The sequence below is a fragment of the Hemitrygon akajei genome, chromosome 12 (assembly GCF_048418815.1).
Source record: "Hemitrygon akajei chromosome 12, sHemAka1.3, whole genome shotgun sequence".
Lineage (NCBI taxonomy): Eukaryota > Metazoa > Chordata > Chondrichthyes > Myliobatiformes > Dasyatidae > Hemitrygon > Hemitrygon akajei.
The window spans coordinates 95,741,251-95,760,907 of NC_133135.1; the positions used below are offsets into that span (position 1 = coordinate 95,741,251).

At 39.8% G+C, this 19,657-nt stretch overlaps 1 protein-coding gene across 3 annotated transcripts in view; it reads left to right on the forward strand.

Annotated features, from left to right (window-relative positions):
• Nucleotides 1-1,304: 1,304 nt before the first annotated feature.
• The window catches only part of LOC140737297 (xenotropic and polytropic retrovirus receptor 1 homolog), a 479,522-nt gene continuing 461,169 nt past the window's right edge, over nucleotides 1,305-19,657 (forward strand). For all 3 annotated transcript variants that reach the window (XM_073063697.1, XM_073063698.1, XM_073063699.1), the window contains exon 1: nucleotides 1,305-1,567. In XM_073063697.1, coding sequence (XP_072919798.1) covers nucleotides 1,499-1,567 — 69 coding nt within the window. In that variant the 5' untranslated portion in view covers nucleotides 1,305-1,498. The remainder of the gene's footprint in view (nucleotides 1,568-19,657) is intronic.

Here is a 19,657-nt window from a genome sequence, read left to right on the forward strand (position 1 = left end):
CATACATAAAATGCTGGAGGACTCAGCAGACCAGGCAGCATCTATGGAAAAGAGTGAAGAGCAGACATTTCGGGCCCAGACCCTTCATCACACTAAATTGCTAGACTGGTATTCTATTGATCTGGGTTAATGATGCAGAGACATGATTTCAATTTAAATTTAGTTAATTAAACACATCCCAGTAAAACAACCAGTTGTCATGAAAGCCCATCTGGTTTACCAAGCTTCACTTAGGTTTACTTATCCCTACTTACTCTGGGATGACTGCAATGTGGTTGATATGGGCAATAGATTTTTCAAGATATGACCAGATAAATATTTTATTTAATACACCAAGTCCTTTCTTACCTTTACATGGAAGAGTTGGAGACGTGCCTAATCAAATTCCTTTCTTATCCAATAGGATACCTTTGTGATATTTTGAGAGTGCTGTTTGATTTTAAAGCTTTCATAAATAGATATTATTGTCACATCATATTGTTACAGATAGACAAAATTTCCAGCATCTGCAGAATGTCTCATATTTATGACTTTTCTATGTTACCATTGAGGAAAGTGGTGGTAAGCTAACATCTCAGTCTTTCCTTTTGCTGAAAGTGCTCCCATAGTATTGCCCGGGAAGAAATTCCAGTATTTACACCCAGTGGAGAAGGATATTTCCAAGTCAGAATGGTGCAGGGGAACATGTAGGTGGGACTACTCCTATGCACCTGGCGCCTTGCTCTGAAACGTTGATGGCGTCTCTGAATGCAGCTGCTTCATTCTCTGTAAAAAAAAATCTAGTATTTTTCCTGCTGGCTGTTTTAGCTAGAAATTATCCTATCAATGAAACATTTAAAAAAGTAAACTTTTGCTTCACTTTTCCATTATGTTGTATTTACTTTGCTGCTTGCTGCCCAGGGGGACTTGAATTAAGGCTGCCTACATGTATAAATTGAATTGCTGATTCACACAGCAAATCTGTAGGCAGCCTTAATTCAAGTCCCCCTGGGCAGCAAGCAGCAAACTAATTCAATATAAATTGAATATATATAACGATAAGAAAACACAATAAAAGTGACCGCCCGAGCCCGACGCTCTTATCCTAAAGCTGCCGGCGGCTTCCCGGCAACCGCTCGGAGACCCAGGCCGAAATGGGGCGGGGCTGGGCGGCGCTAAACCAGAACAGGTGCCGTTGCAGAGTGACTCTCTCCCGGGCCGCAGGCGGTGACGCACCGACCGGCAGGGGGCGGTGTGCGCGCGCGCCCTCACACGCTCGCTCCCGCTCGCCCGCCCAGCGAGAACGTGCGCGATCACTGATGAGTGTATTGTCAGTAAGATGGCGGATCATTGGTAGACAGTCGCTGTCTGTGTCCGTGTGAGGGAGGAAGCAGCACTATTAACGACAACTCGCGGAGTGAACTGCTATCTCTCGCTCAGTAATGGTGTTTAGTTAGCGGATGTCCCGAAGTCACTGCTGGGATTTTTCAAATTTAAAAAGAACAATCTTTCACCAATCATGAAATTTGCCGAACATTTATCAGCGCACATCACGCCGGAATGGCGCAAACAGTACATCCAGTATGAGGTGAGCACTGAGCCGGACGGGCAGGGGTGGATGGGTTAATAACACTGGGGACAACTCGTATCAGGGGAAAGGGAGAAGGAGGCAAGCGAGAAATTGAAGGTGATGAAGAGAAGGTGCAAGACAGGCAAGAAGAGAGTACGGGGACGTTGAAAAATAGTGGGCATTGACGAACGCTATGAGGATAAACAGCGACGGGAGGAAGAAGGTGAGAAGAGTAATGGGTTAAAAAGTCGGGTAAGGAAGAGAGTGGGTGAACCAGGAAAAGTGTTAGCCAGGGCCCCAATGAACTGGAATGGGTGACGGGTAGGGGCATAGGTGTAACTGGTGGGCAAGTGTAACGGGCAGGGGTGAGGGTGACTGGCAAGTATGGGCGTGGTGGTAGAATGGGTAGAGGGCAAGAATGGGCTAGGTGATGAATAATGGTGTAAGTAGTAATGGACAAGAGTGACGGTGTTAAGTTGGAGGGATGCAGGGGAAGGTGGGGGTGACGTGAAGGAGGGAGTAAGGGTTGTAGGGAGTTGTAGGGTGGCAAGTTGAGGTAAAAGTGAAGTAAAGGCCCCTGGGGTTATGGGTAACAATTGGGTGAGGGTGTAGTTGACTGGGTAAGGGTGAAGATGACAGGCAGATGAGTGAGCAGTGCTGATGGGCCTGGCAGGTAGGGGTCCATGTAATGTAATGAAGGTTAAGGAACGAGAGTGTTGGGATGATGGGTAAAGGTGACACATTGTGGGACAACAGTGATGAGTGGTGGCAAGGGTAATGGGATGACAGGTGAGGGGCAAAAGTGATGGGGGTGAAGGATTAGTGGTGAAATGTTGATGGTGAGATAATGTATAGTGGTTAAGGGCGGCTTATGATGGCTACCAACATGGGTGACGGGCAGTGTAGAGGATTCATAAATGACAGGAGACTGGTGGGTTATGGGTGAAAGTGATAGAGGAATGAATGGATGGAGAGGCACATTAAGAGGTTGAAGGATGGGGACAAAGACAGTACAGAAGTAGTTCCTTTAGCCCACTGAGTCTACGCCAATGTCAACACTCCATTTACACTTACTATGTTAAGAGTGACAGGAATATTAAGTGAGATGCAAAACTGACAAGAATGCTTAATGGGGGTTATTGTAAGTACAATAGGTAAGCATGCAGAGGCAGTGAGGGTTGATTTGCAAACTGAGGGTAACAGGAGAATGATAGGTGGGGGTGCAAGGGTGATGTGACATTGCATGAGGATTACAGGTAATGCTGAAGGGTGCAAGAGTGATGAAAAGAACATCAATATCATTTGTAATTGCAATAATGTGCTATTGATGAGTATTTTGTAGTTTTGATACAAGTTGAAAACATCAATGAAGTTGAATTTCAAAGTGTAACATTTCTCAGTATTGCAGATATATTATGGTTATATTGAAATATCAGTTGTGTTGTGCATTTGAGATTTCTGATGTTTTGTTGAAATTTGAAGAAAAATAAAGAAATTAATGACTTTTGCATTTATATGGTGTTTTCATGCCCCCTTCAGTACACCCAGGGTATTTTACAGTTAATTAAATACTTGAAATACAGTCACTGCAATAGTATGAAAACTGACAAAGTCTTTATATTGAATGTAGTGAAGCAGAGATCCTGTGGTTGATTTTTCCTGACCCTAGTTAGGGCTATTCAGCCACAGCCCTGCTTCTGTTAACCATGAAAACAAAATTATGTTAAATAGTTGAACGGTATAATAGAATTAGATCGCCCATTTCGTCTATTAAGCTTGCGCTGGCATTTTAAAATAGTTGTCCTTTAATTCTGTTTTCTTGATTTTTCCTTGCAAATCTGATTCCTACTTAAAGTCATTGAATCTGTTTTCAGCACCCTTTTGTGTAGTACGTTTGTTGAGAGGTAGAGTGATGAAGCTAGTGGAACTGTGGCCTATTGGCTCTAGTGACCCAGATTCACTCCTGACCTCCTACAATGCAGTCAGTAAAATGGCGCCATTTCTCTATTCCTGGTACATTCCCAAAGTGTGCAGGTTAACTGAAGAACATAAGTTATTCCTATTGTGCAGATGAGTAGTCAAATACAGGGGTAAATTGATGGGAATGTAAGGAGAATAACGGGTAGGGCTAAAATGCATATCTAATGATGGGTCTGAGTTGATGGGCTGAAGGGCTGTTTCAGTTTTCTCTGTGACAAAAAGAAATGTAATGTTGGAACTGTGTTGTTGATGCCCATGTATTTTACAACCTGTTGAGGCAGTGTGAGTTGGGATTGGGATACAAAATGATTGAAAGGAATGAAATTTGCAAGTATTTTTATAAAAATATGTTGGGGCAAGATATGCAAATAACTCTATGGGATATGATTAGATTTCACCAAAACAGCATTTGTAGGTGCATTTGACTTGATCACTAATGCACATGTATGTGTTAATTAGGTATGCCAGACTTGACTATGCAGTTATTTATAATTCAATTTATAAAGCTATGATTGTTCTAATGCCAGGTTCATTTTATCATTCTGTCATCATTCATAATTTCACCATACCTTCCAAAATAATGTGAAATGGTTTTGCAATCATTTGCATTAAGTACAGAGCATAACATTTAAGAACAAAACTAACAAGTAACAGTGTAACAAAGTGGTTTGTATGAGGCCGATGGACTGCTTGTATTTCCACACGAAATAGTTCAAAATAAGAGAATTAGAACCTGAGTAGATTCATTTAGTTTCTTTATCGCAGTTAAGCACAACCAATAGAGAGGTGCCTGAAGCACATTAATCCTGCTTATGTTCCATTACCGTTGCCTTGACTTTTAAAAATTTTAAAGATTTTTAATACTTGACATAACTTTTGAGTTTTCTCTTGTTTCCATCCATTGTAGGATAACCGAAATTCTGCATTGGCTGCAATAGTAGTTGTTATTCTATGAGAGTATGCAGAGTCTTGGAAAACTGTTCTTCGTGGAAATAAATTAGAACAAATATTAATCATTAAGAGGAATAGGGGAAACAACATCAAGTCTAGATTGCCTTTTATGCCTCTTTCATTTTGTAATGGCTACCATTTTAGTCATTTGATCTCTAGTGTTTCTACTAACCCATATGTATTTGGAATGTGAGAACACCTGGAGGCAACCCACATGGTCACAGAGTGAACGTACAAACTCCTTACTGAAACTGATCCCGGGTCACTAGTGTTGTAATCGTGTTACGCTAACAGTACAACTGTGCTGCCCTGGGTATACAGAGAGTAAAGGAGGGGGCTTAGGACACAGCCTAAGGGGCACCTGTGTTGAGGGTTAGAGGGGCAGAGGTAAGGGAACCCACTCTTACCACCTGCCAGTGATCTGACAGAAAGTCCAGGATCCAGCTACACAGCGCAGGGTGAAGGCCAAGGTCTCTGAGCTTCTTGTCGTGCCTGGAGGGATTTATGGTGTTGAATGCTGAACTGTAGTCCAAGAACAGCATTCTCACATAAGCATCTTCACCAGATGTGTAAGGATGGTGTGGACATGTTAACATTGGAAATGCTATATAAACACAGTTGTTGGATTGTACATAATGGTAATCTACTTTTCCAAATATCTGAGTAAATTCCAGGTCTTATTTGGGATGAAGGATCATTCAGTTTGAGGAACAGAATTACAGACAGTAGTAGTTTATACAAAAGATAATTATAGAGAGGAAGATGCCTTCATAATTCACCAGTAGCTGGAAAATAAGTGTTTAGGGATGCTTTTATCATTGCTTACGATTTACATGGAGAGTTCAGATGATGTTAGCAATTCTTTGAGCTTGTGGTTTATTTGGCTGAAACCTGAAATTGGATTATTGCCTAGAATCATCACACTGATGGCCTTTATTACTAATCTCAGAATCAGGCTTGGTCTTATTATCATTGACATATATCATGAACTTTGTTGTTTTGCAGCAGCAAAGAATGTTGGTCAATGTTAGAAATAAAAACAGAAGTTTCACTGTATTTTTGCAGTATAATATGGGATGCTTGAAGATTTTGGGACAGTTAGTTTTGGTAATGATTTTCAGAATTTTTACTACTTTGTTCTATACCATGGTGTTAACCATAACAGTTAGTGCAACATTATCACATTTAGGGGTGTTCCAGAGTTCGGAGTTCATTTCTGGCACTGTTCTGTAAGGAGTCTCTGTACGTCCTCCCTGTGGAATGGGTGAATTTTCTCCGGGTCCTCCAGTTTCACCCCACAGTCCAAAAGTGTACCAGGTAGATTAATTGGTCAATATATATTGTCTTGTGATTAGGGTTAATCGAATTTGTCAGGAGTTGCTGGTGTGGCATGGTATCAAGGACTGGAAGGGCCTACTTTTCATTATATAGCTAAATAATTAAATGCTGTACCCTGGCAGAGATGGTAATTTTGTTTCCATAAGCAATAAAGATCCTTGCCCTATAATTATTCTTACTTTTTACCTGGTGAAAGTTCAGCAGCTGTGTACACACTTTTACCAACTGGCACCTCAGCTCTCGAGTCTCAAGTGACGAGATGTATTTTCCAAGTGCCTTGTTTATACATGTTTGAACAAACTGAGCTCCACAGTGATGAATTTTCAATAGCACTGTTTAGACACTCTTGCAGATGATGATGGGATTCTATGGTTTAGTCACAGCCATTCAAAAAAAATTGAGCCAGTACCATATTAAATAATTTAATGAAGATATTAGATATGTTGGGTGTCTCTGCTGTTGAATAAGTCTTTTGGATTCTTTCTTTCTGGAATATGAAATTTTAATTAGTGATGATTTATGTGAGATGGGAAGTATGGGAATTCAAAAATGTGCTTGCATTACCTATTCACCAGGCATTGTAAGTTAAAATGGCACCATAACAGTGCCTTTCCGTTGAGTACTGGTCCTTTATTAGCATCTCATTGTCCAAAAGCTGAGCTCAGTCTCTTCATTCCACTCAGTATCTTAGAATTGCTCCTTATTTAGTGTTTGGCTTTTAAGTCTATATTCTGCTTATGAAGTGCAACTTGGAGCAGAAAAAGTTGTTGATAATAGAGTAACAAAACCATATCATTTGTTATTTCATTTGGCCCCAAATAACTTCTAACATTGGCTTGAATAATTTAACCAGAAATCATTGCAGGACGATATTTTAACAGTAACATTAATTTCAATTCAGGTTTAAACTTTCAGTAATTTGAGTTCTGTGGCAAATTGCTTCATGTCTACTATTTCCCATTGTTAATTGAAATGTTTGAATGAGGCAGATAGTGATCGAGGCCCATAGTGGAGCATTCTATTTATGATCTTGGCAGAATGCTGCTTAGTGGGAGAGGCTATAAACCGTTTATTCAGTATGATATTAGGTGCTGAATACTGTATAACAGAGTTTTGAGTACAGCAGAGAATTAAAGTGACATCAGAATACACAATAACATGAACATAGCATTGATTTGAATGAGACGAGTTATGTACTGTAAAGTTTGGTCACTAACTAGAGTACCTTCATCAGTCAGGAGTTGAGTATAAAAGTCAGGAAGTTATTTTGCAATTCTTTAAAACCTTTGTTCAACCACATTTGGCATATTTTGTGTGATTCTGGATGCCATATTACAGGAGGGATGTGGAAGCTTTGGAGAGGGTGGAGAAGTTCACCAGGATGTTGCTTGGATAAAAGGTGAGGTTAGATAAAACTTGGATTGTTTTCTCTGGACATCAGATGCTAAAGGATGACTTGACAGAAATACATAAAATTATGAGAGGCATAGATGAGTTACATAGTCAGTCTTCTCCAGATGGGAAATGTCAAATATAAGAAAACGTAGCTTTAAAGTGATAGGAGAATGCTTAAAGGAGATTTAGGAGGCCTGTCCTGGAATTAGAAGATTGTCCATGTGTGTGCGTGGGTGGGAGGGAGGTAAGGGCTTGGTTTGTTGTTGCTTGTATGTTCTGTGAAAATGGGTGGCATGTTATGTTGGTGCTAGATTGTGTGGTGACACTTGCGGGCTGCCCCAGCACATCCTTGGGTTGTGTTGTTTGTTAATGCAAATGACGCATTTCACTGTATGTTTCAATGTACAGTACATGTGATCAATAAATGAATCTGAATCCAAATGTTCTTTTTACACAGAGTGTGCTAGCAGGGGAAGTACTGGAAGCGGGTGGATAGCAGTATTTAGATAGGCACATGATCAGACAGAAAATGAAAGGTAGGGTGATGGGCACACACAGGCAGATAGAATTAGTTTTTCATTGTGAACTGAAGGGTCTGTTTCTCCATAGTACAGATACATGAATAAATTAGGTTATTTTGTTGTCTATCAGATTGCAGTCAGATTGCAGTATTTTGAAAGGAACAATGGCCAATAAATTAAAAACATTGAACTCTTTGGAAAAAATTCATGTTTTGTACTTGTGTTGACATATATTACTCTACTATCCCAGCTAATGAAGATAACTAGTGCATACCAGAGTAGGAACCTCAGAGCTTCTGTTATTAGCTGATGTAATCTGATGCTTAAAATTATGGGTACATTGGCCCTTTGGGCTCACTCCAGAATTTTATAGAATCATGGGTGATCTACTCATCTATTTTCATGCTCTTACCTTGAATTGCTCCAATGTACAAAAAATTATCAATCTCAGTTTTTAATGAAATCAATGAATCAAATACAGAGCCCACTGGGGTTGAGCCTACCATGTAGTCACCTTCCAAGAGAGGCACTTTCTCTTCATTTCAATCCTAAACGGTATGCCTGTTATTTGGGGATATGAGCATTAGTTTTAGCCTTCCCAGCCTGGCCTTAAGAATTTTGTATGTTTCAATGTGGTCTCTCTCATTCTTTTAAACTGTAAAGAAACAAGGCCTAGCCTTGCTCAAACTTTCTTCGTATTAGAGACCAGCAAATGCAGGAACAAGTATGGTAAAGTACATCTTTACTCATGTACTTAAATCTTTTACAATAAAAGGCAATAATTGGTCTTCCTAATAGCTTTGCATACTTGCTTCTTAGCTCCCATTGTGTCTGTAAAAGACTCCTAGATGTCTTTGAATGTGAACACTTTCCCAGTATTTTAACATTTGAAAAATATATGCAAGTATTTGATGTTTATATTTATCCAAAGTGGATAACTTCATTTTTTCCCCAACATAATATGCATTATGTATAGTTAATTCACCTCACTAGCCACACCTCTTAATATGAGTAGGAACTATTTATTCTTAGTCAATTTTCTGTTGTTACTCTGTTTTCTACAACATTTATGATCTAAAAATTGGCTTCTGATTCTGAATGAAAGAGAGGAGAAAATAATTCTTTTGTTCTGCTGCTATTATTTATTAACTTGGAAACTGTATTTGTGTGGATGGTAGGTGAGAATAAGGAGAGATTCAAACTGGAGCTCTCCATAGTTAATAGCCTATAGCTTTTACTAATGGCTTATAGATGAGGAATGGCTTCTTGGAAGATTTAAACACTGTGGGATTATATTTTACCAGTGTCACTGCTCTAAGAAGAGCATGGAGGAAATTTAAAATATAATCACATAAGGTTATAATGGAAGGATGTAGTGGATGATGGTTATAATATTCAAAACTTCATCTGAGATGATGTTTTGTGATGTGATATTATATGGGGCAGTAGACTAATACTTGAGCATAGTGAATCACAGAGTGCTGGCAGATGAATTCTGATTTCATCATTTACCTTGGGTGTCTGTACCCAATTATGTTCAGAGTGTGTGGAATTAATCAAGGTCTTGAAATCAGCTCATCAGGTCTCTAGAGAAATGTTACTTCATGAGAGATCTGAAATAAAAGGGAGGAGTAAAGGTAAACACGAGAGTAAAAAGTGGGATAGAAATCATTTGAGATATTTAGTAGGAATCAACTGTCATTAATTGTTTTGTAAACTGCATTTTTTGAAGTTTTGCTCTGAAAATCATAGTATTGTTAGGTGTAAAATTCAATTGATGTTTTAATGTTTAATTCCAAGTGATGGTTCACTTGGAATTGTGACTAGTTTGGAGAATTTGACACTGTTTAAAAAATTCTAGTTAAGAATCAAATTTGATGAAAATTCAAAATTTGAAAAATCAAATTGAATGAAAAATTGAATCAAAATGAATCAATTTGATGAAAAATCAAAACTCAAATTTGATGAAATTTGCACAATAAGTCCTCAGAGTTTCATATTGAATCCTGCATTGCCAGTTCAAGTAATTTCTTGGCACAAATCACTGAATAGTCAGGTCTGTGAACATTCACTAAAGAATCCCCCTGCTCATGCCTTAATGACTACTGCTGGAGGTTCTGACATCCACCATCATGAAGTGCCTCAAGACGCTAGTCATGGCATGCATTAATTCCAGCCTCCTCGACAACCTCAACCTGTTAAAATTCTCATATGGCTGAAACAGGTCTATGGCAGATCTCATCTCATTGTACTCATATCTGGAGCATCTGGACAGATGACTAATTATTTATTGACCACAACTCCTTAATCAGTGCTATAATTCCAAGCAAAATCATTTCCAAATTCCTAGTCCTGGGACTCAACATCTCCCTTTGCATATGGATCTTTGACTTCTTAATCAATAGATTACAATAATTAAGGATGGGCTGCAACACCTTCACCATAATTGTCCTCAGCATTGGTTCTCCACAAGGCAGTGTCCTCAGCTCCTTACTCTGCTCCCTGTATACACTCCAGACTGCTACAAGTTTGCAGATGATACCACCATAATGGACCTTGTCTCATACGACATTAAATCGGGGAACAGGAAGGAGATGGAGAGCCTAGTGCATGGTGTAATGACAGTAACCTTTCTCTCACTGTCAGCAAAAAAAAAACCAGAGCTGGAAGTAGAATGCTGCACACATTCCTATTTACATAAATAGTGCTGCAGTGGAGAGGGTTGAGAGTTTCAAGTTCCTAGGAGTGAACATCATCCTAATCCAACAATGGTAACATCAGGAGTAAGAAAGCTCAATAGTGCCTCTACATGTTCAGGAGGCTAAAGAAATTTGGCGTCCCCTTTGTCCCTCACCAATCTTTAATGATGCACCGTAGAGAGTATCGTACTTAGAGGCATCACAACTTGGTATATCAATTATTTTGCCTGTAACCACAAGAAACTGCAGAGTTGTGTATATAGCTGAATATATCACAGAAATTAGTCTCACTTCCATTTTATTTGTCAACACTTCTTGCTGCCTTAGTAAAGCAGCCAGCATAATCAAATACTCCACCCACCTTAGATATATTCTCTTTTCCCCCTGCCATTGGACAGAAGTTACAAAAGCATGAAAGCACATAGCAAGCAGCAGGTTCAAGGACAGCTTCTATTCTGCTGCTGTAAAACTATTGAATAGTACCTCAGTATGATTAGGTGAACTCTTGATTTCACAATCTACCTCATTATGACCTTGCACCTACACTGCACTTTCTCGTTGACAGTAACACTATATTTTGCACTCTGTTATTGTTTTCAATTGTTTGCATTTCCTCAATGCATTGTTGTAATGATTTTATCTGTATGAATAGTATGCAAGACAAATGTTTCCACTGTCTCTCAGTGCATGTGACAATAATAAATTACTTATCATGCATCTCTTTACCTTGTTTAACCTCCACAAATTCACCAACATGCACATTTTCATGTTGAATTTGATTTACCCACATAACCATACTTTTGGTACTTTCCTGTAGCGAGGAACATCTTCCTCAGTGATAATTACTGCATTGACAATTTTGGTATCGGGTGTATTTCTTTGTCACAGTTCCTACATTTGTCCAAGTTATGAAAAACAAGAGGTTTACCACTGAGCTTTGTAGAATTCTATTGCAGAGATCTTGCCAGATATGAAAACTCCTGTTGATGACTAAGCAGATGTTTTTTGTCTAATTTGTCATTTTCATTGGATCTCGTAGGGTGTTGCTTTCCTATTCAGTTTAGCACATATGTAACGCACTGCAAGGTTTCACTGCTAAGGTAATGGTTTCTCTGTAGCATCCATGAGCTCAAATTGTTTCATGGGAATGGGCCCTTTTGGTCTAGGGGTATGAATCTCACTTCAGGAGCAAGAGGTCCCTGGTTCAAATCCCGGACGAGACCCCACAATTGTAACTCTCGGTTTGGCTAGTGACTTAACCTTGGAGAAGACAGCCCTCGGCATGGCCAAACTTAAGAAATTTTGTTTGGATGGATGTTGCGCAATGTGTCCCCTGTTACAAATCAGTACCATGAAATAATAAGCAGTACACAATATGCAATTAAATGATTGAGCTTTATAATTCTTAATTTGACTATATGGTTAGTACAGAAACAAAAAAAGAAAAGGGACCATTCTCATGAAACAGTCTGATGTGCAACGTTGGAGCTCACGGTTCATTTGTTCCCCATTGACCTCCTCCGAGTGTAGCCGACCCTTGGCTCCAAGTCCACTCCATCCGGTGGTCTACCAACTCTCTCCATTTGTGTCTTCTCTCCTCATCCAAAAGACCATGAAATCCCTGCTCCGACACCCACAAGGAAGAACAACATCCCTCTCATTGGATAGCACACATTCCAAAGCCCAGTTATCTCTAGTTATATCCCAAGCATTGCTGCTACAGAGAAACCATTACATAAGCAATGAAACACTACAGAGAAGCCATTACATTAGTGGTGAAACATTACAGAAAGGCCATTACATTAGTAGTGAAACTTTACAGCATGTTACACACATATAAGTTAAAAACCATGTAGGCCAACACCCTACTAACTTACTAACACTCCTCATTGCCTCTCAAAAATATTTCAAATGTTAGCCTCTTGCGGCTTTCTCTTAACAAATCACATTGACTTTGCTCAAGTAACTTAGCTTTTAAAAAAAACTCATTTTTAAAGGCTAACACAATCTCTAGAAACTTTGCTAAACTTTTTTCCCGGCTTTTGTTTCCTTGTGAAGATAGATAGATAGATAGATAGATACTTTATTCATCCCCATGGGGAAATTCAACTTTTTTTCCAATGTCCCATACACTTGTTGTAGCAAAACTAATTACATACAATACTTAACTCAGTAAAAAATATGATATGCATCTAAATCACTATCTTAAAAAGCATTAATAATAGCTTTAAAAAGGTCTTAAGTCCTGGCGGTAGAATTGTAAAGCCTAATGGCATTGGGGAGTATTGACCTCTTCATCCTGTCTGAGGAGCATTGCATCGATAGTAACCTGTCGCTGAAACTGCTTCTCTGTCTCTGGATGGTGCTATGTAGAGGATGTTGAGAGTTATCCATAATTGACCGTAGCCTACTCAGCGCCCTTCGCTCAGCTACCGATGTTAAACCCTCCAGTACTTTGCCCACGACAGAGCCCGCCTTCCTTACCAGCTTATTAAGACGTGAGGCGTCCCTCTTCTTAATGCTTCCTCCCCAACACGCCACCACAAAGAAGAGGGCGCTCTCCACAACTGACCTATAGAACATCTTCAGCATCTCACTACAGACATTGAATGACGCCAACCTTCTAAGGAAGTACAGTCGACTCTGTGCCTTCCTGCACAAGGCATCTGTGTTGGCAGTCCAGTCTAGCTTCTCGTCTAACTGTACTCCCAGGTACTTGTAGGTCTTAACCTGCTCCACACATTCTCCATTAATGATCACTGGCTCCATATGAGGCCTAGATCTAAAGTCCACCACCATCTCCTTGGTCTTGGTGATATTGAGACGCAGGTAGTTTGAGTTGCACCATATCACAAAGTCCTGTATCAGTTTCCTATACTCCTCCTCCTGTCCATTCCTGACACACCCCACTATGGCCGTGTCATCAGCGAACTTCTGCACATGGCAGGACTCCGAGTTATATTGGAAGTCTGATGTGTACAGGGTGAACAGGACCGGAGAGAGTACGGTTCCCTGCGGCGCCCCTGTGCTGCTGACCACCGTGTCAGACCTACAGTCTCCCAACCCATCTTCTGGCTTGGAGGTTTGTTTAATAATCCTCTACCATGAGCCAAACAGATGCTGGGAATCTTGAGCAGCGTACTCAAAATGCTGGAGGAACTCAGCAGTGAGGCAGCGTCTATGGAAGGAAATGAACCTGTCATCAGGGCTCCTCCTTCTGTATTGTTACGTCTATCAGTGTTCTAAAATTGTCATTGGGTTCCAATCGTCCTGCTGCTGAAGTGTAAACCTTCCTAACTGTAATTTGCAAGGATATTGAATCTGTCACTATTACAATCCAATCTGTTTCATTTGGACATGTCTTTCTCACACAGAACCTGTCCCGTTGATTTGAGGATTCAGCAGGGTAGATGTGAGAATATTCCTCTGGGCTATGGATTCTAGAACTAGGGGTCATAGTCTCAAAATAATTTAAAACTGAAATGAGGAGAAATTCCTTTGGTTGCTCTGAGAGGTGGATCTTGGGAATTCTTTATCTCAGACTGTGGAAGCTCAATCATTGATTTTATTTAAAACAGATTGGTTTCTGAATAAAGGATTCAAAGGAAATGGGGATAGAATAGGAAAGTGGTATTGACAAAGATCATCAATTATCTTATAAAATGGCATACTTGCAAGGTTGAATGGCTTATTCCGTTCCCATGACATTCTAGTATTATTATCATATTGACATCCACCAACACTCTGAAAATTGTGCCTATTCAGGTTAATTTCAATTCAGGCTATCAATTAGTCAGCAAAGTAATGGAAGACAAGAGATGGTCAGAGACTAGATATTAGGCAGTGAGTGATCAAATCCCTCTATTGGTCAGAATCGACCATGTATATTGTGTCTTAGCTATATAAACAAGCCAGTAGGCAAGCCAGGGCAGTATGATATGGTGAGCAAGCTGTTGCACATGCAGTAGATTCCCCTCCACACAGCTGATAACTCTAAAGGAATGGCAAAGACCAATCCAGTTTGGCACCAGCGGCATCGCGGAAGTTGCCAGTTAGTGTTGAACTCAATGTAGGACTGCCTTTGGGGACACCAGCTCCAGCTTTTCCTTGGGGTTTACTCTTGAAGCCTTCCCCATGAGTGGTATAGCCGCAAGGCAGCAGAGGTTTGAGATCAGAGCTTTTCTTCTCTTGGATGAACTGAAAACCATGGTTGACAAACCCCATCTGCCAAAAGCAATGGGTTTTAAGGCACCAGTAACCTACCTTTGACGCTTCTCCTGTCAGTAGAAACTGTTTCGTTGAGCTTAGTAGCTGAACCATACATGAAAGCTGGTATTAGTTGTCAGAGGCTATTTGAGATATACACCATTGGAAGCATTTATAGGTAGTGGGAGCTTGTTCCCATTACATCCCCCACCTTGGGCTATGAAATTTTAAGGAACCAATGAATAATTTACCTCCTGATACTCAAGTCTTTCCACCATCAGTCAAGAATCTATGCACCAAGCCAAAGTAACCTGCATTCTAAACATTCCTTGCCATCACCACTATATCCCAGTGGCTGCTGTAGATGTCAGCTATAGTAGTCACTCATGTTAGGGGCAGGACAGTGGTGAATAGCACATTGCTTTACTGTGCCAGTGACCTGAATTCAATTTCTGCTACTGATTGTAAGGAGCTTTTATGTTCTCACCATATGGGTTTCCTCTGGGTGGTCAGTATTCTCTCACATTCCAAAGATGTACAGGTTATTAGCTTAATTGGGCAGCACAGGTTTGTTGGGACAGAAGGGCGTGTTACTGTGCTGTATCTCTAAACAGACAAATAAATAAATAGTTTGGTGAAATAAAAAGGACAAGACCAAAAAGGGAACACTGGTTCATGCATATTCCTCTACAAATTTGTACATTCCTTCATTGTATAATAATCATTTAACAATTACAGCACGGAAACAGGCCATCTCGGCCCTTCTAGTCCGTGCCGAACGCTTCTCTCACCTAGTCCCACATACCTGCACTCAGCCCATAACCCTCCATTCCTGTCCTGTCCATATACCTATCCAATTTTACTTTAAATGACAATACCAAACCTGCCTCTACCACTTCTACTGGAAGCTCGTTCCACACAGCTACCACTCTCTGAGTAAAGAAGTTACCCTTCGTGTTACCCCTAAACTTTTGCCCCTTAACTCTCAACTCATGTCCTCTTGTTTGAATCTCCCCTACTCTCAATGGAAAAAGCAATGTTAACTCTATCTATCCCCCTCATAATTTTAAATACCTCTATCAAGTCCCCCCTCAACCTTCTACGCTCCAAAGAATAAAGACCTAAATTGTTCAACCTTTCTCTGTAACTTAGGTGCTGAAACCCAGGTAACATTCTAGTAAATCTCCTCTGTACTCTCTCTATTTTGTTGACATCTTTCCTATAGTTTGGTAACCGGAACTATACACAATACTGCAAATTCGGCCTCACCAATGCCTTGTACAATTTTAACATTACATCCCAACTCCTATACTCAGTGCTCTGATTTATAAAGGCCAGCATACCAAAAGCTTTCTTCATCACCCTATCCACGTGAGATTCCACCTTCAGGGAACTATGCACCATTATTCCTAGATCACTCTGTTCTACTGCATTCCTCAAAGCCCTACCATTTACCATTTTGATTAGTCCTACCAAAATGCACCTCACACTTATCAGCATTAAACTCCATCTCCCAACTTTCAGCCCACTCTTCTAACTGTCCTAAATCTCTCTGCAAGCTTTGAAAACCTACTTCATTATCCACAATGCCATCTTAGTATCATCTGCATACTTACTAATCCAATTTACCACCCCATCATCCAGATCATTAATGTATATGACAAACAACATTGGACCCAGTACAGATCCCTGAGGCACACCACTAGTCACCAGCCTCCAACCTGACAAACTGTTATCCACCACTACTCTCTGTTCCTAATCAGAGCCTGTCTATCCAGATAATTATATATACCATCTCTAAGAATACTTTCCATTAATTTACCCACCACTGACTTCAAACTTACAGGCCGATAATTGCTATGTTTACTCTTAGAACCCTGTTAAAACAATGGAACCACATGAGCAATACACCAATCCTCCGGCACCATCCCTGTTTTTAATGACATTTGAAATATTTCTGTCAGAACCCCTGCTATTTCTACACTAATCTCCCTCAAAGTCCTGGGGAATATCCTGTCAGGATCTGGAGATCTATCCACTTTTATATTCTTTAAAAGTGCCAGTACTTCCTCTTCTTTAATCATCATAGTTTCCATAACTACCCTACTTGTTTCCCTTACCTTACAGAATTTATTATCCTTCTCCTTAGTGAATACCGAAGAAAATAAATTGTTCAAAATCTCCCCCATCTCTTTTGTCTCCGCACATAGCTGTCCACTCTGATTCTCTAAGGGACCAATTTTATCCTTTACTATCCTTTTGCTATTAATATAACTGTAGAAACCCTTTGGATTTATTTTTACCTTACTTGCCAAAGCAAGTAAGAAGAAAGCAAAGAAGAAGGACGCCTCACGTCTTAATAAGCTGATAAGGAAGGCGGGCTCTGTCGTGGGCAAAGTACTGGAGAGTTTAACATCGGTAGCTGAGCGAAGGGCGCTGAGTAGGCTACGGTCAATTATGGAAAACCCTGAACATCCTCTACATAGCACCATCCAGAGACAGAGAAGCAGTTTCAGCGACAGGTTACTGTCGATGCAATGCTCCTCAGACAGGATGAAGAGGTCAATACTCCCCAATGCCATTAGGCTTTACAATTCAACTGCCAGGACTTAAGAACTTTTTTTTAAAGCTATTATTAATGCTTTTTGAATTAGTGATTTAGATGCATATCATATTATTACTGAGTTAAGTATTGTATGTAATGAGTTTTTGCTACAACAAGTGTATGGGACATTGGAAAAATTGTTGAATTTCCCCATGGGGATGAATAAAGTATCTATCTATCTATCTATCTATCTATCTATCTAACCTCATATCTTCTTTTAGCTTTTTTAATTTCTTAAGATTCTTTTTACATTCATTATATTCCTCGAGCAACTCATTTACTCCATGCTGCCTGTATTTATTGTAGATCTCCCTCTTTTTCCAAACCAAGTTTCCAATATCCCTTGAAAACCATGGCTCTCTCAAACTTTTAACCTTTCCTTTCAACATAACAGGAGCATGAAGATTCTGTACCCGCAAAATTTCACCTTTAAATGATCTCCATTTCTCTATTACATCCTTCCCATAAAACAAATTATCCCAATCCACTCCTTCTAAATTCTTTCGCATCTCTTCAAAGTTAGCCTTTCTCCAATCAAAAATCTTAACCCTGGGTTCAGTCCTATCCTTCTCCATAATTATATTTAAACTAATGGCATCGTGATCACTGGACCTGAAGTGCTCCCCAACACATACCTCCTTCACCTGACCTATCTCATTCCCTAACAGGAGATCCAATACTGCCCCTTCTCTCGTTGGTACCTCAATGTATTGCTGCAAAAAACTATCCTGCACACATTTTACAAACCCCAGCCATCCAGCCCTTTTACAGTATGGGCTTCCCAGTCTATGTGTGGAAAATTAAAATCTCCCACAATCACAAGCTTGTGCTTACTACAAATATCTGCTCTCTCCCTACAAATTTTCTACTCCAGTTCTCGCTCCTCATTAGGTGGTCTATAATACACCCCTATAAGTATTACTACACCTTTCCCATTCCTCAATTCCAGCCAAATAGCCTCCCTAGACGAGCCCTCTATCTATCCTGCCAAAGAACCACAGTAATATTTTCTCTGACAAGCAATGCAACACCTCCCCCTCTTGTCCCTCTGATTCTATCACACCTGAAGCAACGAAATCCAGGAATATTTAGTTGCCAATCACACCCCTCCTGCAACCATGTTTCACTAATAGCTACAACATCATATTTCCATCATACTGTGTCTGGATCTAAGTCTTAGAGCTCCCTGTTGATCAGCATTCCCTGCCCCTAGTGTCTCTGCAGCAGTTTTATTAAATTGGATTACAACACTACAAGGTAGTTTAGGATAGGCAACAAACACTAAATAAATAAAATACAAACAAGTGTTCAACTGCTGCTCAATAACACCTTTGATCTTGCTACTAGGGAGTCAAACTTGTGGCTTTGAAAACTCCCATAACACCTTCTACTTATCCCATCCCATGTGGCTGAATTCAATAGATTCTGCCCTGATTATACTCTATTGAACAACATTCACCCTTTGTATTATTGAGAGACTGGTTAGAGAGTGTTAGAGAGTTAGAGATCAAATCCATGAGCTTCTTACACTTACTACCTGATCCTCCTGGGCTGCCTGACATTCAGCTCTTACTTTTCTGTGTATAAGATCATTAGCTGCAGGGTGACTACATTCTGAAAAGTCCATGGAGCACTTGATAAGTACTCTCCATATAACACTGTATTGTGGGTGTGCTATAATATGGCATCTGCTGCCCAAGGTTGAAGTCCTGGACTCTTGTGGTTGATTATGCTGCTTGTATGCATCCCAGTGGTACTATTTGTGATCTTCAGTTGACTGAGGAACTCTCTCATGTCACTGTTTACCAGAATATGAACAAAAATTCTCTAGGCTCAGCACTTCACACCTTATTGTTTTAATACTTTAATCACTTTTTCTTGTTCTGTGCTTTTTTAGTACTATCCCCTACCTCTTCTCTGACACACTGAAATTTCTGACATTTTCACTCTGCTCAGGCTGTGCTTTTACATCAGACACTCAGTTTATGGTTTGTAGTTTCATACTTACATACAGAATTAGGTTTCTCCATGCCTATGGTGTAACTTTTTCAACTTGATTAAAAATCCTTAGTTGGATATAAACTACCATTGAGACAAATAAATACTGTTTAATTTCTTTATGTTTACTGCACTCATCTGTTGAACTTTGGAATTAGTAAGGGTATATAACTCTACAGGAATTTATGCAACTATAATTACAAAATGGGAGACAATCCTGAACTAAGTTCTTCAAAGCATCATTTAAAATTACCACATACTACAGTGAAAATAAATCAAACTTTCTTTGGTTAATGAATGTTCCTAACACTGTCATTATAATTCTTCAGTGCCATAGAGAGGTTTATAAATCTTACAACTGAAAAAGTGTTAAATTATGATGTTGTGGAATTGGCTCACAATGTTTTCAGAGCAG